Source organism: Phalaenopsis equestris, unplaced genomic scaffold (assembly GCF_001263595.1).
Source record: "Phalaenopsis equestris unplaced genomic scaffold, ASM126359v1 Scaffold000867, whole genome shotgun sequence".
NCBI lineage: Eukaryota > Viridiplantae > Streptophyta > Magnoliopsida > Asparagales > Orchidaceae > Phalaenopsis > Phalaenopsis equestris.
Genome location: NW_018165307.1, coordinates 210,802 through 233,722, shown reverse-complemented (window position 1 = coordinate 233,722; position 22,921 = coordinate 210,802). Strand labels below are relative to the sequence as shown.

General features: G+C 34.4%; 1 protein-coding gene across 4 annotated transcripts in view; it reads right to left on the bottom strand.

The window, feature by feature from the left end:
- LOC110031915 (ribonuclease P protein subunit p25-like protein) overlaps positions 1–20,355 on the bottom strand; it is a 32,251-nt gene extending 11,896 nt beyond the window's left edge. For 3 of the 4 annotated variants that reach the window (XM_020735352.1, XM_020735353.1, XM_020735354.1), the window contains exons 1-2: positions 20,102–20,355; positions 19,546–19,683 (exon numbers count right to left, since the gene is read on the bottom strand). In XM_020735352.1, the coding sequence (XP_020591011.1) occupies positions 19,546–19,668 (123 nt within the window). In that variant the 5' untranslated portion in view covers positions 19,669–19,683; positions 20,102–20,355. Of the gene's footprint in view, positions 1–19,545; positions 19,684–20,101 lie in introns of those variants that run through there. The other variant, XM_020735355.1, reaches the window with a different exon arrangement.
- Positions 20,356–22,921: the final 2,566 nt, after the last annotated feature.

The window sequence follows — 22,921 nt, the reverse complement described above, 5'->3', positions numbered from 1 at the left end:
ATCTCAAATGAAACCTCCTTAAAATTAAAACTTTTAAGAAACCAACTTTCCCTAAATCCTCAACTGGCAACTTCAAAATCCTTCAAATTTAAATCAAAATCTTAATCTATAGATTATTCTTTAAAATTAAAATCTTGATATTGAACAATAAACTCTTACTCCTAAAATTGATTGATTTTCATCGATCAACGCCAATATATGCGTCTTACCTTGAGTCGTTCGCCACACATATTGAGAGTCCATTTATTAATCTCATTTTTTGTCAACCCTCTTTCTATTGATTGAAGCCTGTTTATACTACAATTCAGGTCAATCTTGATTAAACCCTAGAATTATTGGTTTCTCTCTAAAGATTATTGTAAGGCTCAAAACCTCATTTAACAGTTGCATGAAGCTTATTATCACTAATAAAGACTATGCAAACAAATTTGATGATAAATGAAATATTGTTTACATAAAGTTGTGTACTTAGGGTTCCTATACATGAAAATGATCTTACATAATTTTTTTTTCAATGAGCCATTATTTTTGAAAATGGAATTCATCATTGTGTCCATATCACCCAAGTATTTCAAATGAGTCATTTGGTGCTCAATTTTGGCCCCATTTCAACACTTTTGAGCAAATGATAATCAGAAGAGAGAAAACGATAAGTATGAGAGATAAAATGATAATTGGACCAAACTCTTTCAAAAAGACTTCAATTTGACTTCAACCTTCAACAAAATTTGTTTAAACTTCAAATTACATCATTTTAAACAATAAATTTTGATAAAATTTTTTGGTTAAAATTAACCATTTTTCCTCCGAGGGTGGGGCCCACTTTGACGAGTCATATCTGTTTATAAAGCTTGAATTAGCCAAAACCAATTAGACTATTATAATTATTGTACTTTTCTCTATTAATTTGACCAAAGTCAAAATTTTGGTCAAAATCAACTCTCTAACTACAATAACCACCTGGTCAAGCAATTTTGAGCTTCAAATGACCATAACTTTGGCTACACAACTTCGTTTTTGAAACTGTTTGAAACGTTAGAGTACGTTAGAGTCCTTATTTCATCATACTCAAAATAGTATATAGTTTCAAATTTTTCTAACGAGCCTTGACAATTTTGCAGAAAAACCCATCTTTTTAGCTTATTTACAAAAATGTCATTGATCCATTTTATTAATTATTTATTTTTACCCTTAATTGACACATCAGCAATTTTTATGCTTAAAATTGATTGGTTCAATTGTACAGCAACCGAAATCCAACTTATTTAACTAAATCTTTAACTTTAATTTGAAAATTAAACTCTCTTTTTAATTTTAGCCCATCTTTCACCCCACTGCCTCAAGAAAACCGCCCACTACTCCTTTAACCAGCCGTAAACCATTCCCTCAAGATTTCACGCTACAAATAGCAAGAATTCCTATCCTCTCTAGTTCCAAGAAAAATCCTCTCTTTATCATCTCTTTTCCTCCATTTTTCTTTGATTATTCTAAGGGAAACCGTTTACTTCAAAGATGAATTCAAAGGGCAAGTAAAGCAAGCAATCTAATCAATCAATTTAAGAGAAAATGTATGATGCTTCTTTTTTTAATTTTATAAGATTTCCTTTCAAATTCAAATAGGTTTTTATTAGTTCTTATAACAAAAACTTAAGATAATATTTCTACATACATTCATACAAAAATTTCATAAAATTTTACCATACATTTCACTAAACCGAAATATTCTTGTATAAAACCATGGGGCTTTTAATTCTATTTTCTTTATTTATGTATAATTGATATAATTGCATCAAGTTAATACGTTTCCATGCTATTTACAACAAAACCGAGAAAAATGTTGCATAAATAAAGCAAATTCCATAAAGATTTCACTCTAATTGCATCTCTACTTGTTCTAGTTGTATTCAATTGCAAATTCAATGTGATTCCATGTAATTAAAAGAAAAACTGAAATATTCCATGCAAATTTCATTTGTGCTTTGTTGACCTCACTTTTGTGAAGACCTCTTTTCTCTCTATAAAACCTTCTTAGATGCCTGGAGATGGAACTCGTCCACAGAATTTCAAACAAACTCTACATTCACTTAGGGTTTCATAAGTTTAATCCCAAATCCTCAACTACTCGTTAAAATGACGAGGGTTGAAACTGGTAGAAGCTCAAGCTGAATTTCTACAGGTGGAGGAGATCTTAGGAAACCCATAGAGCCTAGAGTCCTAGGAATCCCTGCGATGACCTATTGACAACCCCTACATCCTCTTTGTTCTGGAAGGAGCCCATTGGGTATGAGTCTAATTCCAAACTAGAGTCCTAGGAATCCCTGCGATGACCTATTGACCACCCCTACATCCTCTTTGTTCTGGAAGGTTAAAGAAAGGCTCACCTTTTGGACCAAAATCTTAAATTAAGATAAAGAAATGACTAAAACATTAAAACTTAAACCAAAAAGAAAGTTGGGTCACCACCACTAAACTTGGATCTAACCAATAGCCTTCACCAAACTTAAAGAAACCCTAAGAGCAAATAACCACTTAAATATACTAATTCAACCCTAAGCTTAAAATACTCAATACTCTTAAAGGAAATTCAAATCAAACATACTTAATACAATATTAAAATAAAATAAATTTAATAAAAATCAAACCACCAAACACTACCAAATACCACGAATCAACTTAAGCTCATATCAAAAGCACTAGGACCATCAAGTTGAATTTATATCAAACTTAATTAAAACAAATGAAATAATAAATTAAGTTAATCTAATTAGTTAGATTAGTTAATCCTGACGGGTTTAAATGGTAGGCCCAACCACCCAAAGGCAAGCCCACCATTCAAGGCCAAACAGAAAAGCCTAAGGCCTATGACCCAAGCCCAAACCTTGGAAACCAAAAAGGACCCAAAAAACCTATAGTTATCTAACATAACACAACAATCTAATCAGAAAATAATTAAATCAAATTATACTCAAGACAAACACAAAGAGATAAAATTTACACACTTAACCAAGAATGCCAACACATGACACCTAAATCTAAATCACCCAAGTTCAATCCTTGGGGGGTCAAACTCGGGTTAAAGCTGAGTCAAGCCACACAAAGCAGGCTTGCCCCAATCATCCCAAAGCCTTGCCATGCCTCCTTCTCCAATGAAGCCTCCATGGTCAAGCACACCAAAGAATGGAGAAAGCTTTCCCTTACTGCACAAAGCCACTGAAATCCCTCTGACCATTCCTTAAAGAGCCACCAGAGCATCCCATGCATGCCAAGGCCCCTCTCATGGCCTCACACGACTAGTTAAGGCCCCAACCCGAGTGCCTCAAACGAGATGAAAACTCTTTAAGTTCTCAGTTAAACCCTCTATTGTTAGCACCAACTTTGCTCCCACAGACCAAGCGGCCACCTCCCGCCAGTTCCAAGTCACCTCAACCATTCCTTAACCCTAATTTCACCTCTAAAACCCTGGGCTTTTTATGACCTTAACATCAACTTCACCAAAATGGCATTTCAACCCTTCCATTAGCTTCACAAGGTCCCAAAACCTCATCCCCAATCAAAATCCTCCTTCCCACATTATCTAACCTAGCACGACACCAACCCGAGCCCCCATTTGGCCTAGCATATACCTAGAGTCAATATTAGAGCAAATTGGAGCAAGGAGGAGGCGCACACATCCAAGGCAATCGTTTACATCAAGCCCAATTGAGGCCTCAGCTTTTGGGATAAGGTAATGACTTGAATTCCTCATGTTTGCCCTCAGTTTGGTCTTTAGTGAAGCGAAACAACAATGCATGCCCACTTAGCCGTATGGATAGGTTCAACTTACTTAGATAAAGCTATAGGATCCAAGTCCAAATGATTAGTTAATTTAAATACGGACGGATCTTTGTTCTCTGTCCCGTGGAGACGATAAATGGATGTTGTCCGTTTCTATGTATTAGAAATGGACGGCGGAGATCAATCTGAATGGTGGAAACGTGGAGAGGGTGCATCGGATCGAGGCCACTTCAGTGGCTTGCTTGGAAAGCAGAGCGGAGGACGGGTCGAACAAGTAGACGTTTGATGGCTCCAAGGATGACGTGGCGCCGACGGGTTTAAGTAGAAAATTCAGATTTTTCAAACTAAATAAATCCTAAAACCCATTTAAACTTAAAAAAATTATATCTCTGTGAATAAGAATTATAAATATAAAATAAAAATACCTCTGAACCCAGTGAACAGAGGAGAGAATAATAAAAAAAATGAGACTAATTAACTTATATTTAATTATAAATTAATTAAATGCCCCAGATAGTTTTTTAATTATTAAAAATTAATATAAGACCTAAAATTATAAAAATTTGAGAGATTCTTCACTCTGTGATTAGAAATCTCCAATGATTTTTCCAAGGATAAAGGTCCTCCTTAACACTAAAACTCTTAAATTGCTATCAAAATTATAATTATTTCATAACATTCCTTATTAGTTTTCATTTGACAGTAAACCCACACAACAAAATTACAATTTTTATTTTTAAAAATTTTAAAATGATATTAACATATTAAGGGTAAACTTCTAAAATTGCAAATTTTGCATTTGTAGCCAAATTATCTTCTAAACTTAATTAAACATAAAAATTAACTTAAAAAATCTTAGGATTACACCCAAATGAAAACATTAAATCAAATTATTTATTAAAGAAGGTTAATTTCATATTTATTCCTTTAATTATGAAATTACCTTAATAAACAAAATTTAAAATTTAACTTAATTTTAACCCAACTTAGACTTAAGCCAACTTAAATTTATCCTATAATGTAACTTAGGTCTGACCCAACTTAGGTCTAAACCAATTTGGATCTAACTTGATTCAAATTCTAAATTCAACTTAGGTCTAACCCAATTTAGACCTAACTCAATCTAATTGGCTTTAAACTTGACTTAGGTCTAACCCAACATACACCTAACCCAACTTAACTCAAATTACAAACTTAGCTTAGGTTTAACATAACTTAGACCTAACTCAACTTAAACTTTAGTTTTAATTTTGGTCTAATTCAATTTAGACCTAACTCAACTCAAATTTTAAACTTAACTCAAGTCTAACCTAACTTAGGCTTGACTTAGACCTAATTAAACTCAAACTTTAAAAATTAACTCAAGTCTAATCTGACTTAGACTTGACTTGACCAAATCCTAACTTAACCTAAAATTTAACTCAAGTCTAACATAGCTTGGACCTAAATGAACTCAAATATTAAACTTAGCTCAAGTCTAACTCAACTTAGGCTTAACTTAACTAAATCCTAAACTTAAACTAAAACTTAACTCAAGCTTAACTTGACTTAGGTTTAACCCAACCAAATTTTAAACTTAACTCAAGACCAACCTAAATTCAAACTAAGAAAAACTTAGGTCAACCCAGCCAAACCTGGCCTAACCCAAATCAAACTTAACCAACCTGGGTCAACCTAGCCTAACCTGCGTTAACCCAAATCAAATTTAAACAAACCTAGGTCAACCTAGCCTAACTTGGGCTAACCCAAATCAAACTTAAGCAAACCTGAGTCAACCCAGCCTAACCGGGGCTAACCTAAATCAAACTCAAACAAACCTGGGTTAATCCAGCCAAAGCTGGGCTAGCCTAAATCAACTTAAATTAAACTTGGGCTAATCCAAATCAACTTAAACCAATTCAGACTAACCTAGGTTAATCTGAACCAAACTCAAAATTGACAACAGCTCAATTAAGTAAACCAAGTAAGGGAGTGTTTGACCTCTCATAAAAGAGTAAAAGCACATTTGACAAAAAAACACAATCCAAAGATAATATTGTCTGAAGTGCAAAATTTGTAATAAACATAAAAGACACAACATAAAATACACCATAAAAAACATATTTAAACTTAAACTTCAGCTATAAAACACAACCCATTTTGAGAAGGAACTTTGAAGGAGGCAACGCGGGGCTGCTAATAAAGTACATTTCAGTCATTCGTGACTAATCAAACCACAAACCCCAATGGCCATGGGATAACAGAACCATGGGATCTTGACCGGGTCATTTCAACATCAAAAAAATAAATAAAAAAATAAATAACACAATTTAATCGACTAAGAAGTCTTAAGCAACCTAAAATTTTTTACCCTCCAAATTTAAAAAAGACACTGAAACTTAAATGAAACTAATGAACAAAGTTACGAAGATCTCTTGGAAGACGCAACCCATGGTTGCTGACAAGAATCTTCCGGTTAGAATAGGCTTAATCGCCTCTCTAGACTAAGTAAGTCAGAGAACCTGACAACCCCAGGATGACAGAAAGCTATGGGTATCTTGACCGAGTTGTCCTAAATAAAAGAATAACAATTAACTTATTAATGATCAACCTAAATATGTTTAGTTCTCTTACATTAAAATAAAGGATTCTAACTTTGTTTTGTAGGGCTGATAAAGACAAAATACAATATATTGCCTTAGATTTACTTTACATGTTATCAGGGTGTGCTAACTCGATTTTGCAGGACTGCTATAACTAAAGTTGTTGTAGTAACCTAAGATCTTTTCTTTGAGTCTTCTTTTCTTTTATAGAGTTAGGAAATGTTATGGTCAATTGACTACAAACATCTGAACTATCCAAAAGAAAATGAAACATGAAGCAAATGATGAATCTCAACTAAACAATCAATGGTAGTTCGGATGATGTTAACTGACAAGTCTGCCATAGGTTAGGGTATGTACCCATACAGTCAGTTTGTCCGTATTCATTCGATAGGTCTGCCCAAATTATAGGTCGATATTTACATTGTTCTCTTTTGCCGGATTACCCAGTAAGCTCACGCAAGGACTAAACTTTCTATCTCAACTTAAACAACTTCAACTTAACTTTTCTAAATAAAACTCGTAATCAAAACTAAGCCACATAAATCGCTGCATTTAGAATCATAGAAACATCATACATCTAAACAACCTCGATTGAGACCAAATAAAATTGAGTAGAAAATTCTTTTCAATTTAGAAAATAAAACTGTAAACCCCTATAAAGATAGAGATGGATAGTGTATCATGGACCAAGTATTCCAAGAAGATCCACAATAAGATGCAAGCTGCCTCGGCATCGGCATTAAGCCCAGAAACAAAGCCTTTACCCCAAATGAAAAAAAAGAGCAAGAAAGAGGAAAGCAAAGTCAAGAGGATTGAAGACTCTCGTAGCATAGAGGTTGTTATTCCTTTTCTTTCTTCTATCTCTTCTACTCCTATTTATCCTTCTAGATTGGTTGTCTCAGATTTGGGGGAGAGAGCCCTCAATCCACTAACTCTGCATGACTTTTTCTTTGTCCCTCCGGGGTCATTTAATGCTAAGAATTTTTATTTCGGCTGCATATTATCTATTTCTAACGATGACGCTTCCAAAAACAACTAATCTGATTTCGATCTCATAGACAATTCTCAAACCGTACACAATCCTGATGGGTATAACAACGAAAACAATAATGATAATGACTATGAAAAAAGAAAATTAGAAGACAACATTGCCACATTTGATTTGCAAGGAGCGTCAATTTCCATAGAATTGGAATCATCGGACTCTGAAACAGCCTTAAGAGAGTCGGTCGATGCACCTCCAAAAGAAACTCTAGATCTGACGCAAAAGCAAGAAGAGATAGCTGAGGATAATTTGCAGAGCAGCAAATTTCTACCTCCAGAATAGCTTTTAAAGAAAAAGGAAAACAAATAATTGTTATGGGTGTGTGTTGACTACAACGTTCTAGCCTATTTGAGAAAACTACTAGCAAAATTGAGCATTTACGATGCCCTGATCCTCTCCAAGGAAATGAGGGAGTCATTAGTAAAAGCTTTCTTAGACCTCAAGATATGCTTAATTCAACTTGCTAGTACTTCCTCGGATGAGACTTATCCGTTGGAAGGACAGTCCAAGGTTACATTCTCTGATGATGATCTATTTTTGGGAACAACCGAACATCAGAGTCTGTTGTACATCTCGGTGAATATTGATAATGCCACGCTCTCAAGCATGCTTATTGACTCGAGTGCTTCTATCAACATTATGAATCTGAGAACACTCGCTTACCTGGACATTGATACCCATAGGCTGACAGTAAACAAGATGATGCTACGCGACTTTAACCAACAAGGAGAGAGTCGTGGGTTCAATTACGTTACTTTTGAAAATTAATAATTTGGTGATAACAGTAAAGTTCCATGTTATAGATTCTGAAACATCATTTACTGCCCTGCTAGATTGACCGTGGTTACATGAACACAAGATGGTTCTCTCATCACTGCACCTACGAGGGACAAGAATATTGTATCAAAGGAGATCTAAAACCGTTCTCGGTACATAAAATCAACATAGATGAAGATGTTGCATGCTATGCGACATTAAAGAGGATAGTTTTCTCCAGGAAGATGTTGATAAATGCAAAAGAAAATGAGAAAAATCAAGAAATTAAAGAAGAGGATAAAGAAGAAGAAAAGAAAATCTAAGAGTACCATGTCATGACACAACGAAAGGGTAGAGACTCCCACAAAGCTCTCATTCGAGGTCGAGGCTGTGGACGTGGATGAGGGAGAGAAAACCCAACCGTTGAAATAAAGAAAGCCTTCGAAGATCAACAACAACTTGGATTCCAGTTTCGAAAAAGAAAAAGAGAAGAAGAGAATGATGGTGGTAACTCGAGAGGAACCACAGTTCAAAACATCACTCGAAGATGAGAAGGAAAAAAAGGAATACGAGTCAGTGTGTGAAAGAGTTAATTACTATATACAAACTATTATCCTAACTCCAATTTTTTTAAATAAAATTGAGAGCTTGGTAGTCAAAGAAGAACATAGTGAATGTATGAAACACATTAAGTTCCATTTTGGGTAAATGTAAAACTAGAAGAAAATTTTTTTAAAAAATTAATGGAACTTTCTATTAAATGATATTCCCCTTATGTTCAAAAACTAGTTCAATGTGGTTTGATATCAAAAGTGTGGTCGGCAAACCAACCCTACATTTTCGAATAATTTGGAATAATAAACAACAAAACCTCAACTCAAAAGGTGTTCTATTCAGTACGATAGGACCTCTGAATGACACAAAATTTTGCATTCTTATCACTGAAGAACCCTATGTAGAATGTGTTGAAGTGTTCGATAAATCTGAAGAGCCTCTAATTGAAGATGTGCCACCAGAATTTGAGGAAGAAATCAAATCACTAATATACAAGCTAAAAGAAGTCAATTTAGGGACTGAGGAGGACCAAAGACCAACATTCATCAGCTTGCTACTCAATGATACCGAAGCAAAAGAAATAATCCAATTATTAGAAAAGTACAAATGATTGTTTCGCTTGGAGCTACGATGAGATGCCCAGGCTTGCTCCAGAAGTGACAGTCCATAAACTTGGATTAGATCAAACTGCAATCCCGGTAAAGCAAGCTCCAAGGAGATGCACATGGAGATAGAACAACAGGTCATAGCCAAGGTCAAGAAATTCATCGACGCCGGCTTTGTTCGGGAAGAGAAATATCCAACAAGGTTAGCCAACGTAGCGTCTGTAAAGAAAAAATAGCCAAATTGGAGTTTGTGTTGACATTAGAGATTTAAATAAAACATGTCCAAAAGACGAATTCCTTCTACTAATCACAGAGTTGATGGTGGATATCGTGTCAGCACACGCAATCTTCTCATTTATGGACGGACAGTTAGGCTACAACCAAATTAAAATGTCTCCAGAAAATGAGCGAAATGCAGCTTTTAGAACACTCATCAAAATTTACTGTTATAGCATAATGCCTTTTGGACTTAAGAATGCTGGTGCTACATACCAGCGGACTATGACACGAATTTTCAACGAACTCATCCACAACCAGGTCAAAGAATGCTGGTGCGACATACCAGCGGACTATGACACAAATTTTCAACGAACTCATCCACAACCAGGTCATGTTATATGAATGACTTAGCAGTTAATAGCAGACAAAAGAACGACCATATGTACGATGTGATAATCATCTTTGAACGATTACCATAATTAAATCTTAAGAAAAATCCCTTAAAGTGTGTCTTTGGTGCACATCAGGGAGATTTTTAGGATTCATTATTCGTCATCGTGGGATCAAAATTGACTCTCTTAAGATTGAAGCGATCTTAAATATGCCTCCCCCAAGGAATTTGACCCAACTACAATCTTTCCAAAGAAAGTTGACATATATAAGACGCTTCATATCTAGTTTGTCAAGTAGGTGTCAACCACTCACCAACTTAACCAAAAAGGTTGTCAAATTCGTGCGGGATGATGAATTTCAACACACTTTTGAAAGCATCAAACAATACCTAATGACACCTACTGTTTTAGCAGCTCCTATCTCGTGAAGGTCTTTAAATCTGCTACATTGCGACTTTGAACGACTCCCTCAGCATTGTTAGCCAAAATCAATGGTGAGGGTAACGAAAATGCAGTATACTATATGCATCGTCGTCTAATCCCAACCGAAATACGATATCATTTGATTGAGAGTCATTGCACAACTTTGATCTTTGTTGTTCAAAAGCTTAGGCATTACATGCTCTCTCATAAGGTGACTCTTATTTCGAGGGTCAACCCCCTACAGTACTTGATGACCTGACCGATGCTTTCTAAAAGATCGACAAGGTGGGCAATGATGCTGCTTCAATTAAACATAACCTTCATGCCTCTGCGTGTCGTCAGGGAATATATACTGGCATATTTCCTAGCGGCGCAATCAATACCGACAGGGTCACTTCTCAACGACGACCTACCCAATGAACAAATATTGGAGCTGGAAGACCTCTGCCCTTGGCATTGGGAAATGTACTTCAATGGAGCTTTGTCTGTCTACAAAAACAAAGATACAAAAACAATCATACTTGTTAAGGCGAAAGTGGGGCTGAACTTCATTACTGCAGACCAAGTGATGTTGCCACTCTCTTACCACCTGACGAGTTGTGCACAAATAACGAGGTCGAATATCAAGCGCTCATAACTGGGTTAGAACTTACGATTTTGATGAGGATCAAGGAAATAAATGTTTACAGTGATTATCAATTAGTTATTAACTAAGTTGCTAGAAGGTACAAAGTTCTAAAGCCAAGGCTTGAACAGTACTTTCACTACACATGAATCTGTTGGAACAAATTTTGAACGTTACACTTTTCAGAGTTCATAAGTAAGAAAACTGGTTAGTGGATGCTTTAGCGAAGCTTGAAACAGAGTTTTCCTATTCAGAAGTGGACCACATTCCAATCTCAATGCAAGGACAACAAGTTCTCTCACAGGTAGACATGGACAATCTTCACAAAATTGGTAATGATATAATAGTAACAGCTACCGAGGAAAGAAACGAAGACTGGCGACAGCTGCTTGTTGAATATTTGCAAACTAAAAAATTATCGGAGGATAGGTCCACAACAAACAAGATCAAGAAGCAAACATTGTCCTTCGCTTTGATAAAAAATGTCATCCATTGTAGATTTTTCGAAAATATGTGGCCACGATGTTTGAGCAAGTTTGAAGCTCAAGACATTGTTAAAGAAGTCTACCTAAGCCATTGCGGGGCATACTAATCGAAACCAAAAATGAAGAAAAATTTAAAAACTTGGATATTATTGGTCGGTAATGATGACAAACTGCTTGTAAACTGTCAAAAGATGTTACCAATGTCAGGTGCATGGAGTTGTCTTATGCCAACCTCCAAACGCATTACACCCGATGATTGTGCCGTGGTCATTTGAGTGTTGGGACACAGATATAGTGGGCTATATAGACCCTATATCCTCCAAATGGTCACAAGTTTATTTTGGCTACTACAGATTATTTCTCCAAATGGATAGAAATGATACCGCTCAGAGAGGTCAAAGCAAATCACATCTTCCAGCTCTTCAAGAATCAAATCGTCTACAGATTTGGGGTCCCTCAAAAAATAATCTTAGACAGAGTTAGGGCCTTCAGAAACACGAAAATAAACAACTTTGTTCGAAGACATGGGATAGATTGGAAATATTTGATAATCTATTATCTCAAAGCTAATGGTTTAGCTGAAGCATTCAACGAAACTATGGTTCAATTTTTGAAAATATGTTAACGAGCAACATGACGCAATGGCGCGAGCTGTTGCTAGAAGCTTCGTGGGTCTACCGTACATCGTACAAAACACAGACACAATCAACGTTGTTTGTTCTAGTGTATGGGTTTGAGGCTGTACTTCCACTTGCGGTGCAACTCCCATCTCTAAGAGTAACAATTGTTAACAGAATAACAAAAGAAGAGAATGTGAAGCTACGATTCGTAGAGCTTGACAGTTTGGAAGACAAGGCTCAACAAAACTTGATACTGTACCAGGTTAAGAAGATACAGGCACACAACAAACGAGTTCGTCCAAGAACATTCCGAGCCAGGGACTTGGTCTTGGTATTTCGAAAACCTACTCTTGCTCACCGCAAAATAGGCGGGAAGTTCGAACCAACATGAGAGGGCCCGTTCGTTGTTGAAAAGACATACTCTGGGGGAGTCTATCAACTAGACAGTTCCCAAAGAGAAAGATTTATGCCCCCGCGGGCGGTATTTGAAAAAATATTATGCAACATGAACACGCTCGTTTGTAAACTGAAAGAAAAAGAAATAAGTGTTGATATAAAGTGCCAATTTATGTTCAAACTTTCTTCTACCTCAGAGCACTTTCCCTCTCCTCAAAAGGTGAGAGGAAACAAAAACAAAATTACAAAATGAAATCTACAAAACAAATCTACAAAACAAAATTACAAACAAAATAAAATCACCAACAAAACAAAAATTATAAAAAAACAAACAGAAACAAACAAGATTTAATACTTTTTATGAAGTTGAAATCAGCACGGTGACGTTTTTTCTTGTTGTTTGCAGGAAAATATCAAACAACGGATTGGTTTTTTACTTTCCGTAGCAGTGTTTGGCTTGCCATGGACCACCGATGTGTTGTTAAGGGAGTTGTAATCTACTTTGATCTTGATCTCCTGCTCCAACCAAGACAGTAATAGCCCATGTTCGTGTTCTCAAGCCAAGCAACACACTTGTTTTTCGACCCTATGGCTCTATTTCTTCCTAAGGTTTTGTTTTCCCATCCCATGTTTTGATTGTGGTTGAGAAGATATATTCTGAACAAATAAGGCTACTTTTCTAAATTTAAAATTCTCATCTTAAAAATTCATTTGTATTTCCATTGAAGTAATAAAAATATTCTTTTCATGGAAAAATTTAGATTTTCTGAAAAGTAAATTTGTCATTCAAAAGTATTTAGGACGCAAATTTATCTTTCTTATGAGTTATTTAAATTAAAATAATCCAAGACTTATCTACTCAAAAGTTTGAGGCTATGAAATCATAGGTTTTTGGAGAGGAATGCATTCATTCATGTAGTCACTCATTTTAGTGAATATAAAGTCTTACATAGGCTAAGCAAGTAAAAGGAAGCCTGACAAGCTTATATATACATTTTTTAAATCACTAAAGCTCAAGGTTTTTGAAGAGGTTAATTGGAAAGAATTTTAATCTCTTAACTTTAAAGAAAATCTTGTAAGTTTTAAATAGAAGACTTCTTAAGAGGCTAAGTTCCCATGAGAACTTTCAAAGGAAGTCTTAAAACTTTATGAAAATATCTTCTTGAGACCTCCTTTAATAGAATATGACATCTTTCTCTCTGGCTAGTTGGATATAAGACCCTCTTTGAATGGAATCATGGATTTCCTCTAACTTACCTGTTCTCCTCTTTGGTTGGATGTAAGTCCATCAACATTCCTCTCTAAAGAGACAGAGACATGACATCAACTTCTGAGAAGAAGACTTCCTTTCATGGAATATGACATAATTTCTTCCGTTTAGTTGGATATCAAGCCCTCCTTTAATGGAATCGTGACTTTCCTCTAACTTACATGTTCTCCTCTCGATTAGGATGTAATGTCATTAATATTCTTTTCTAAAGAGACAAGGACACGACATCTACTTCTGAAGGACGGTATAAGGCCTCCTTTAATGAAATACGACATTCTCCCTCTTCAATTCTTCCTCAGTTAGCTCCCGAAGTGGATATAAGACCTCCTTATTTGGATTACGGTTTTTCCCTTCAAACTAATTGATCTTCTTTAGATGATTATTATCTAAAGAACCCCCTGACTGAAGCTTTGAGAAGCTTTGGTCTACTCAATAAATAACAATAAGCAAATGCAACAACAACACCTACAATCAAATTCATTTCAAATCTAATCTTCCTTGGACATCATTTGTCCTAAGAATCCCAAGCAAGAAATTAAACCCAAACTAAATCTTCCTTGAACATCTTTTGTCCAAGGATTATCCAGTGGAAAACTCAACATAAAACTCAACCTCCAGGCTACTAGAATACTCTGGGGACTTGATTGGCTAGCTCGATCAATGCCAATATGTGAGACATACCTATTGGGTACACCAAACATATTGGAGATCCATTTGTTGACCTCCCTTTTGTAATAAACTTTTTTCTTCTTATAGAAGTCTAGAATCTAACCTTAGGGTTTCCTAGTAGCCTTCATAGATGCTTAAAGATGAAACTCATCCACATAGAACTTCAAAACAATTCTACATTCACTTAGAGTTTCATAAGGTTAAACTCAAATCCTCAACTACTTGCTAAGATGATGAGGATTGAAACTGGTAGAAGCCCAAGCTAAATTCCTACAAGTGGAGGAGACCTTAGGCAAACCATGGAGCCTAGAGTCCTGGGAATCCCTATGACGACCTATTTCCAAATTTCTTATTTTCTCTTATGTACAACCATATTTTAGTGGTTGTACCTTTTAAGGTTATAGTCTAAAACTTATTTTTAGCAGTACAATGATGTTGTACATGGTTGTACCATGTATTTTTTTTTCATTCTATTTTTTTATTATGAAAAAACATGAATTTCATTTTCATTAAGTATAGTTTCTTAATGGAAAACGTAATGATTAGACGGTAGTAATAAATTTAACTCTCATTTTGTTTCTTTTTTATATTTTGTACAACAATTTATTACATAGTTGTACATGTGATTTTTTTGTCCAGCTCGTATATTCTTCGATAAAATCATGTTGTACAAGATTGTACCTATTATTTTTCTGTCAAGTTTTACTCTTATTAACTTCATCCCTCAATTTTGTTTATATTTTTAATGAGTTTTGAATTGAAAACGCAATTATTAGTGCAGAAGTCTTAATTTTTATTTCCATATTTCTTTTTTTCTATTATGTAAAACCTTATTTTAGCGGTTGCATCTTTTAAATTTGTAGTCTCCAACTTATTTTTAACGGTACAACAATGTTGTACATGATTATATCATGTATTTTTTCTTTTATTTTTTTGTTATGGAGAAAAATGAATTTCATTTTTATTCTGTCTAGTTTTTTAATTGAAAACACAATGATTTTGTATAGAAGCAATGATTTTTTTAACTTGCCTATTTCTTTCTTCTTAAGTATCGAGTTTTTTTTTTGTTTTATTATGAAATTTTTTTTGTTTCTTATTTTTTTTGGTACAAAAACGTTGTACTTGGTTGTACAATGTAATTTTTTTTCTGTTGTTGTGTTCTTATATAGTAACATTATCTTCATTTGCATTCTTAATAATTTTTGTTTTATTTTTAAAACGGCATATTTGTAAACTTTCAATAGAATGGCCAACAAATAAATTACATTCAAGTGGTGGCCCTCGATATTTCAAGCAATCTACGATGAATTTTCACAGGACAATCCTGAGGATGTTGCTGTTATAATAAGGAATCTACGTATTCATCACTTACTGATAGTTCCACCCATCCAACAAAACATACCACTTATTGTGCACATTCTTAAGTGCTAGAATGTTGAGAGGCGAGTTATCTTTATTGGTGACCACGAGCTAAAGTTCACTGTCAATGAAGTGACTCTTATGATTGGGTTGCCGAACAGAAGAACCGAAGTTACATGGATGAGGGAGCCTTTGTCCTAGTTCACATCCATTAATTTAAAAAATAAAAAAATAAAAATCCTAATCTTAATAAAAGTACTAGTAAATTTATTAAATTTTTTCTTTTATACTTTTTTTTTTTCTATATAATAACTATAAGGTACCTAAGAATCTTCTTTTTTTTTCTAAAGATATACATGATTTTGAAAAGTATAACAGGTCAGAGGCCATATGAAGGTTTTTGGTAGACCAATTTGGCGGCCTACTTGAGAAGTCAAAACTGCAAAAAAGTCTCTTGGCTACATAGGTGGTTGTCACACTATTGATAGTATGAATTTTTTAAGATATCATGTTTATCGGTATGATCATTATTGCTTACATGCTAATGTACTATATTTCATATATTGCAGGAATGAATTTTTGAGCATAACAATATTCTTTTTCCTACAATACCACAGGCTAGACCCTGTATAATGCAGTGGTCGAAGTTAGCGACAATGAAAAATAAGACCTGCAGTGCTCTTTATTTAAAGCTGTCAGTTGGTTAGGTAAAAACTAATGTAATAAAGTACATTAGTTTCATCTTTATAAAAGTGGATATAGACTAAAGAAAATCATTTATTTTTTCAAGTTTACGATTATTTCAAAAATATAACCATGGAAGAGTCAACATTGTTATCTGACATTTCCAATGTACATTACTCTCTAGTAGCCACCTCTTCTCCCTTCATAAGAACTCAAGAAATTCCACTTTTGGAATCTACGCCGGTGACCACAGAAGGCAATAGACATACTCCCTCTAACATAGAAAATTATAAATTGATTAAGTCTACTGAGCAAAGGCCGATAACAATTGAATCCTTAATAGATAATAAGCTTAGGTAGATGTAGATTGCCTTGAGTTGCGAGAGCATGAGAATAAGTGTTGTACAGGCCAGAATAAGATTTATTGAAGACCAAATAACTAGAGAGCATAACATATAGTCAAATCCATTAGATGTGAATAAAAGCATAAACACATCTCTCGTTGAATCAAATCCAATAAAGAAGGATTTAAACAAAGAAATAATCAGTCTTCACTCTTAAACTAAGGTTAGGGAAATGGATGATGATGTACAAAGTTGGCATGATCTTTCCTTACACTGAATCCACTAAAGTCGGCATTACAATACAAATCATAAGCTTTCTTTTCATTGTGAACAACCATGCCAAATAAATTTTCTGTAATTTGTTAATATTTCTTATGATTGGCGTCATTAATTGCCAGTTCTGATATAGGGTCCTATAAATTCAAAAAGAGAAAACTCAGTATAACCAATACACCCTGGTTGTACAAGGGATAAATCAGTCAATCCTAGCCACGAGGAAAAACAAAAGTTAAAAATTCATTCTTTCTTTATAAAAGCTTTTTTTTTTAATTTTTATTCAAAATTTTAACCAAACTCAATATTGGCGTCTTCACTTTAGTACAACCATGTTGTATCGATTGTACTGAGATAAATTAGTACATCCAATACAATATAGTTGTACAAGAGATAAATCAGTCAATCATATACATGAGGAAAAGTAAAAATTAAAAATTCATTTTTTTTATATTTAATTTTTATTTTTATTCGGATTTTTAATCAAACTCAATATTGTTGCTTCCTCTTCAGTACAACCTTATTGTATCGGTTGTACTGAGAAAAATCAATACAAACAATACAACATTGTTGTACTAGGGATAAACCAGCAAATTCGGGCCATGAGGAAAAGTACAATTAAAAAATCATTTTTTCCATATATAAATTTTTTTATTCAATTTTAACCAGACTCAACATTGCAGCATTCCCTTCAGTACAACCGAACTTCAGTACAACCGTATTGTATCAGTTGTACTGAAATAAATCAATACAACCAATACAACATGGTTGTACAAACGATAAATCAGTCGATCTTATGCACAAGGAAAGACAAAAATTTAAAAAACATTCTTTTTATATAAAATTTTTTTATTTTATTCAGATTTTTAACCAAACTCAACATTGTTGTCTTCTCTTCAGTACAACCGTGTTGTATCAATTTTATTCAGATTTTTAACCAAACTCAACATTGTTTTCTCTTCAGTACAACCGTGTTGTATCAGTCATACTGAGATAAATCAGTAAAACCAACACAACATTTTGTATAAGGGATAAATCAACAAATCATAGCCACAAGAAAAAACAAAAACTAAAAATTTACTTTTTGTATGTACAATTTTTTTTATTCAATTTTTAACCAGACTCAACAGTACTGTCTTTCCTTACGGAATAAATCAGTACAACCACATTATATTGGTTGTACTGAAATAAATCAATACAATCAACATAACATAGTTGTACGAGAGATAAATCAACCAATCATAGCCACGAGAAAAAATAAAAATTAAAAATCACTCTTTCTATATACAATTCTTTTTATTTTTATTTAGACTTTTAACCAGACTCAACTTTGCAGCATTCCCTTGAATACAACAATGTTGTATCGCTTCTACTGCGATAAAGCAATACAACCAAAACAACATGATTGTACAGGGGATAAATAAGTCAATCCTAGCCACGACGAAAAGCAAACATACAACATGGTTGTATTTAGATTTTTTTATGTCAGACACAAACAAAATTTAAGAAGAAAAAGTCAATACTTAAAAAACAATCAATAATATATACACTAAATTGATCTTCATTGCTTTCTAATTATTTTAGCTTATGTCTTCTAAATGTAAAAGTACAAACATTACGACAAGGTTGTATTCAAGGAAATGTTCAATAATATATGCAGTAATATACAAAATAAAGGTCAAAGTTTTCTATAGCAAACTTCATCTAATTTAACTAATTAAGTGGGTAAAAATATGGTTTTATATGTGCATTTCATCAGCACCCAATCAAGATGGTCTCCTTAAAATATTAAATATTACACGCATCAAATCACTCAAAATAATAAAGAAATAAAGTTTACATGTTAATAAAATAAACAAAATAACTTATTAATGAGTTCAAGTTTATAAAATCATCACCAAAAAGAGATGCATATATAACTTCAGAGTTGTTCAAGTTACAACTTTGCTTGTTCTCCATCGTCATGGATTCTTCCTGCGTTTCGGGAACAACAGCTTCTTCGTGTTGTTTCACAACAAAAAAATCTTTCAAACCTAAGCCTAAAAGGATGTATAGTTTTTTTGATTTTGTTTCTCAAATTTCTAGCGCGTTAATTTCCTAGGTTAAAATGACGCATCAATACCCTATGACGGCTCGGGCTTGGCAACACCGTTACTTAAGACGTTTCTTATGAATTCTTAATAACCAAATTATAATAAAAAATAATTGACACGTGATATTTTCGAACTGGCGTCTACACGTAACACTATGTGTGCTATCCACACGTAATAAGTTTTCCAAGTCCAGACTTGGGTAATCCCACAAATTTCAAAGTGATACGAAAATTTAGTGGACATCATAAATAGTATCCCAAAAGGAAACAATAACTCCTATAATTACTCATTAATAATATGGAAAAAAGCTACATATGGCAAAGATTAAAAATAAAAGTCTGTTAACTTAGATTAATGTAGAAGGAATAGATACCTGAAGCAAGCTAGTGGCATAAAAAATATAGCCAGACATCCTTCCTTGAGCAGTTATTCGGATTTCATTCTCTTTACAAGGCGTTTCCTCCCTTGGCTTCTCTACCATCCTATACCGATCCATATTCTCTTCTCAAAACTAAAAGAAGAATTATCAATTATTAAAAAACGACGTCAGCGCAGAAATACAAAGCGCGTCATTTTAAAATCTCAACATTTCACGCAAAAATGAATTATTTCATCGATTAGATTTAATCCCCTCTTCTAATTGATGTAAGAAAATCGAAAACCAACACAAATGGGGGTTAAAAAAAAAACTCTCCATCAAGATAATAAATGCCAAAGAGAAATCACTCCGCCATCAATCCAAATCAATCGATCTCGCCATAAAAATGAAACAAACAATCCACGAAGCCAATTGAAGAAGGACAAGAGTGTAAAATCCGAAGTAGACCACAATTAAAAGATGGAATTGAGCGATGCCTCATGCAATGAGACCAATGAGGAAAGAAAAGATGAAGAGTAGGCATCTAATAGAACAAAGTCTGGTGCCTTGCCTTGCTCCTCCCTGTAGCTATTGCTCCACACCGCTTCTCTACCTGAATTCTCCTCCTGCAATCCGCTTCGGTATATAAATGGGCGCCGAAGCGAACTGGTCTTCTTCAGGCTAGGGTTCGTTTCATCTGAACCCAACAGCCTAACAGATAAATTACGCATTTGTCGCGGCGGGAAATTGACAACGAGACGATTTCCGCTAGAGTGAGGAACGGAGAATCGCAGTGATGTGCAGGTACGCGCGAAACTCAGAATCATACAAAGATTTTTAGAAGTTTATCATTTAAATTAAAAAGCATGTTGGTGTTTATATTATTAAAACTTGAAACCTTTTATAATGGTACTTAAATGAAGGCTCCAACAACCTCTTGCCTCATGAAGAGAGAAAGAAAAGAAAAATAAAATAAAATTATTCTTCTTTTAATCAAATATTAGATTGTTATGTTATGTCACACTTTATTTTTTCTCTTTTTTTCTCTTTATTCCTCTCATTCGTCCAAAGGTTTATATCTGGGGTGTGATCCAAAAGATATTTTTGGTTTTAATATCCCAAAAAGGTGCATTGAGTGTGAAATCATTCCATCAACAAGAAGAGGAGCGTGCAACAAGAGAGGAACTCACTTGAGAGAAACTTCAAACATGGAGTCTATAAGAGAATTTGTGTAGCAACAAATTCAGGAACTTTGAGACGAAATTGTGGGGCAAATAATAGAATTGACACACACAATATTCAAGGGAAAGCACAAACCTCAAAAACCGAACCCTTGAGGAGAACCTGAACCTCAAGGCCATTGAACAACTCTATGGGCAGAAAGAGTTGAAGATCCTAGTACCTGGATAATGTTGGGTCAACACTGAGGGCCAGACCATGATTTTGGATGAATAGATGTATACCGACAGTTGGAGAATGCTTTCTCCCAAAATATTTCTAATGCTGAATCCCCATAGATTCCTACAATGGTAGGAGCGAACAAGCCAACCACTGAACATCTTTTATGTCGCTTGTATCTTTCTCAAAATCTCTGACGCATTGAAGTGTTGGTTATTCTATACCATGTGAGGGATTCAACCCTTACGTGGTTTAATGGGCTCCCAACAGGAGTTATTACCTCCATTGATGACTTGAAGAAGTTGTTCACAAAGCAACCTCGCAATGATTCATAGACCAGCGACATGTCAAATAGAGGCTGAACGAGAGTCTTCGAGCATATATCACTCGCTTCCAAAAAGAAATACTAGAAGTATGGAATTTTGAGCCCACAACATCACAGGCCACCCTGACACAAAAGCTAAGCAAATAATTTAAGTATTTTTTTAGGTTTAGGTCAACCCAATAGTCTAGTTGAACTCTTGGAGTTAGTCAACAACCACATCACAGTAAAGAAGTATTTTCACCCTCCTTATAAAAAATGTGATCAATCTGATCATCGTTCGCAGAATGAGGGCTCACAAAATGTGGGTGAAGGTTGAAGGATGACCCACGATCCAAACATAAAGACATACAACTGCCTCATGGCAATAAAGAGGCTGATACAAACTATCAAAGGTAGAGTCAACATCCTTTGCTCAGTCGGATGCTGAAATGTCAAACATCTCAAATCAACATACCATGTCATTGCCTCAACATTAATCCATTTTCCCCACTAATAAACCAGAAGATGAGAACATTGACCATGACTTTGGTCTGACTGATCTAAGAAGAAGTATAGAAGCTCAAGGAGGAGAGTAACATCTAGGAGAAGCAATACCCAACCTAGGTCTCCATTATGGTCATGGTACAAAAATTGAACAACTAGTGAAGGATGTGCATGGACTTTACAATTACCTCTTATCAAGGATTGACGCTTTAGTGGATTCAGCTATTAGTCATTCAACAATAAGCTTCTTGAATGCTTTCTTTGATTATCATCATGTTGGCATAAATTTTTGATTTTACAAGTGTAGAGTGTCCACCTACATGACTCAAGATGGTCTACGGTTTGTCTGTAGCATCTGATAGCTCAAGAAACCCACCCAGGACCTTCTAGCACTTGTTTGGGGCACGTAGCTAGGTTTTGTGGTGATTCATCCCTACCCGAAAAAATTTCCTTTAGGAGGCTAATCCCGACTGTTTATATGCAACAGTATAACAATGTATGCAATTATATTCTTCACTTTATATTCTTATGCAATTATATTCTTCACTTATCTTTCCTACTTTGCAACATCACCAAAAACTTGATCCTGAGAAAATAAGAAATTAACTTTTTAATTTACATATATATTTATTATATATTGGGATACTACTCATGTATACGTATCGTTATCAAGTAATATAGAACTTTTTCATTAAGCCCCAAATATTGAACCCACAAGGAGTGTTACAATATGCACTATTAATCAACAAACTTTCTATTTTAAAAAGACAATTACTTTAACTATAGATATTTTCACAGTAGGTAAAATATTTTTACAGTAAATATTTTTACAGTAATTAAAATTCAATTATTTTTGATATTTTTGATATTTTAACAAAATAGAAACAACTTCTACATATAACTTGAGTTTATGCGAAAGAAAAACACTGAATATGAAATATCTTTCTCTTTATCATGAATCAGTAGAAGTATAGGAATTCTGTTGTGGAGTTATTCAAATTGTGTTGTGTCAAATAGGAGCAATATTATTCTTTACCCTTACTAGAGATGCTATAAAAAATATTGGCTAATTTAAATTTTGAATAGTTCTGAAGACCGACTAAGCAGGGAAGATACCAGCTCTCACTCTAGAGTTCCCTCGATTCCCTCCACCTAGGGGCTAACATCTCGTATCAGAACCTAAAA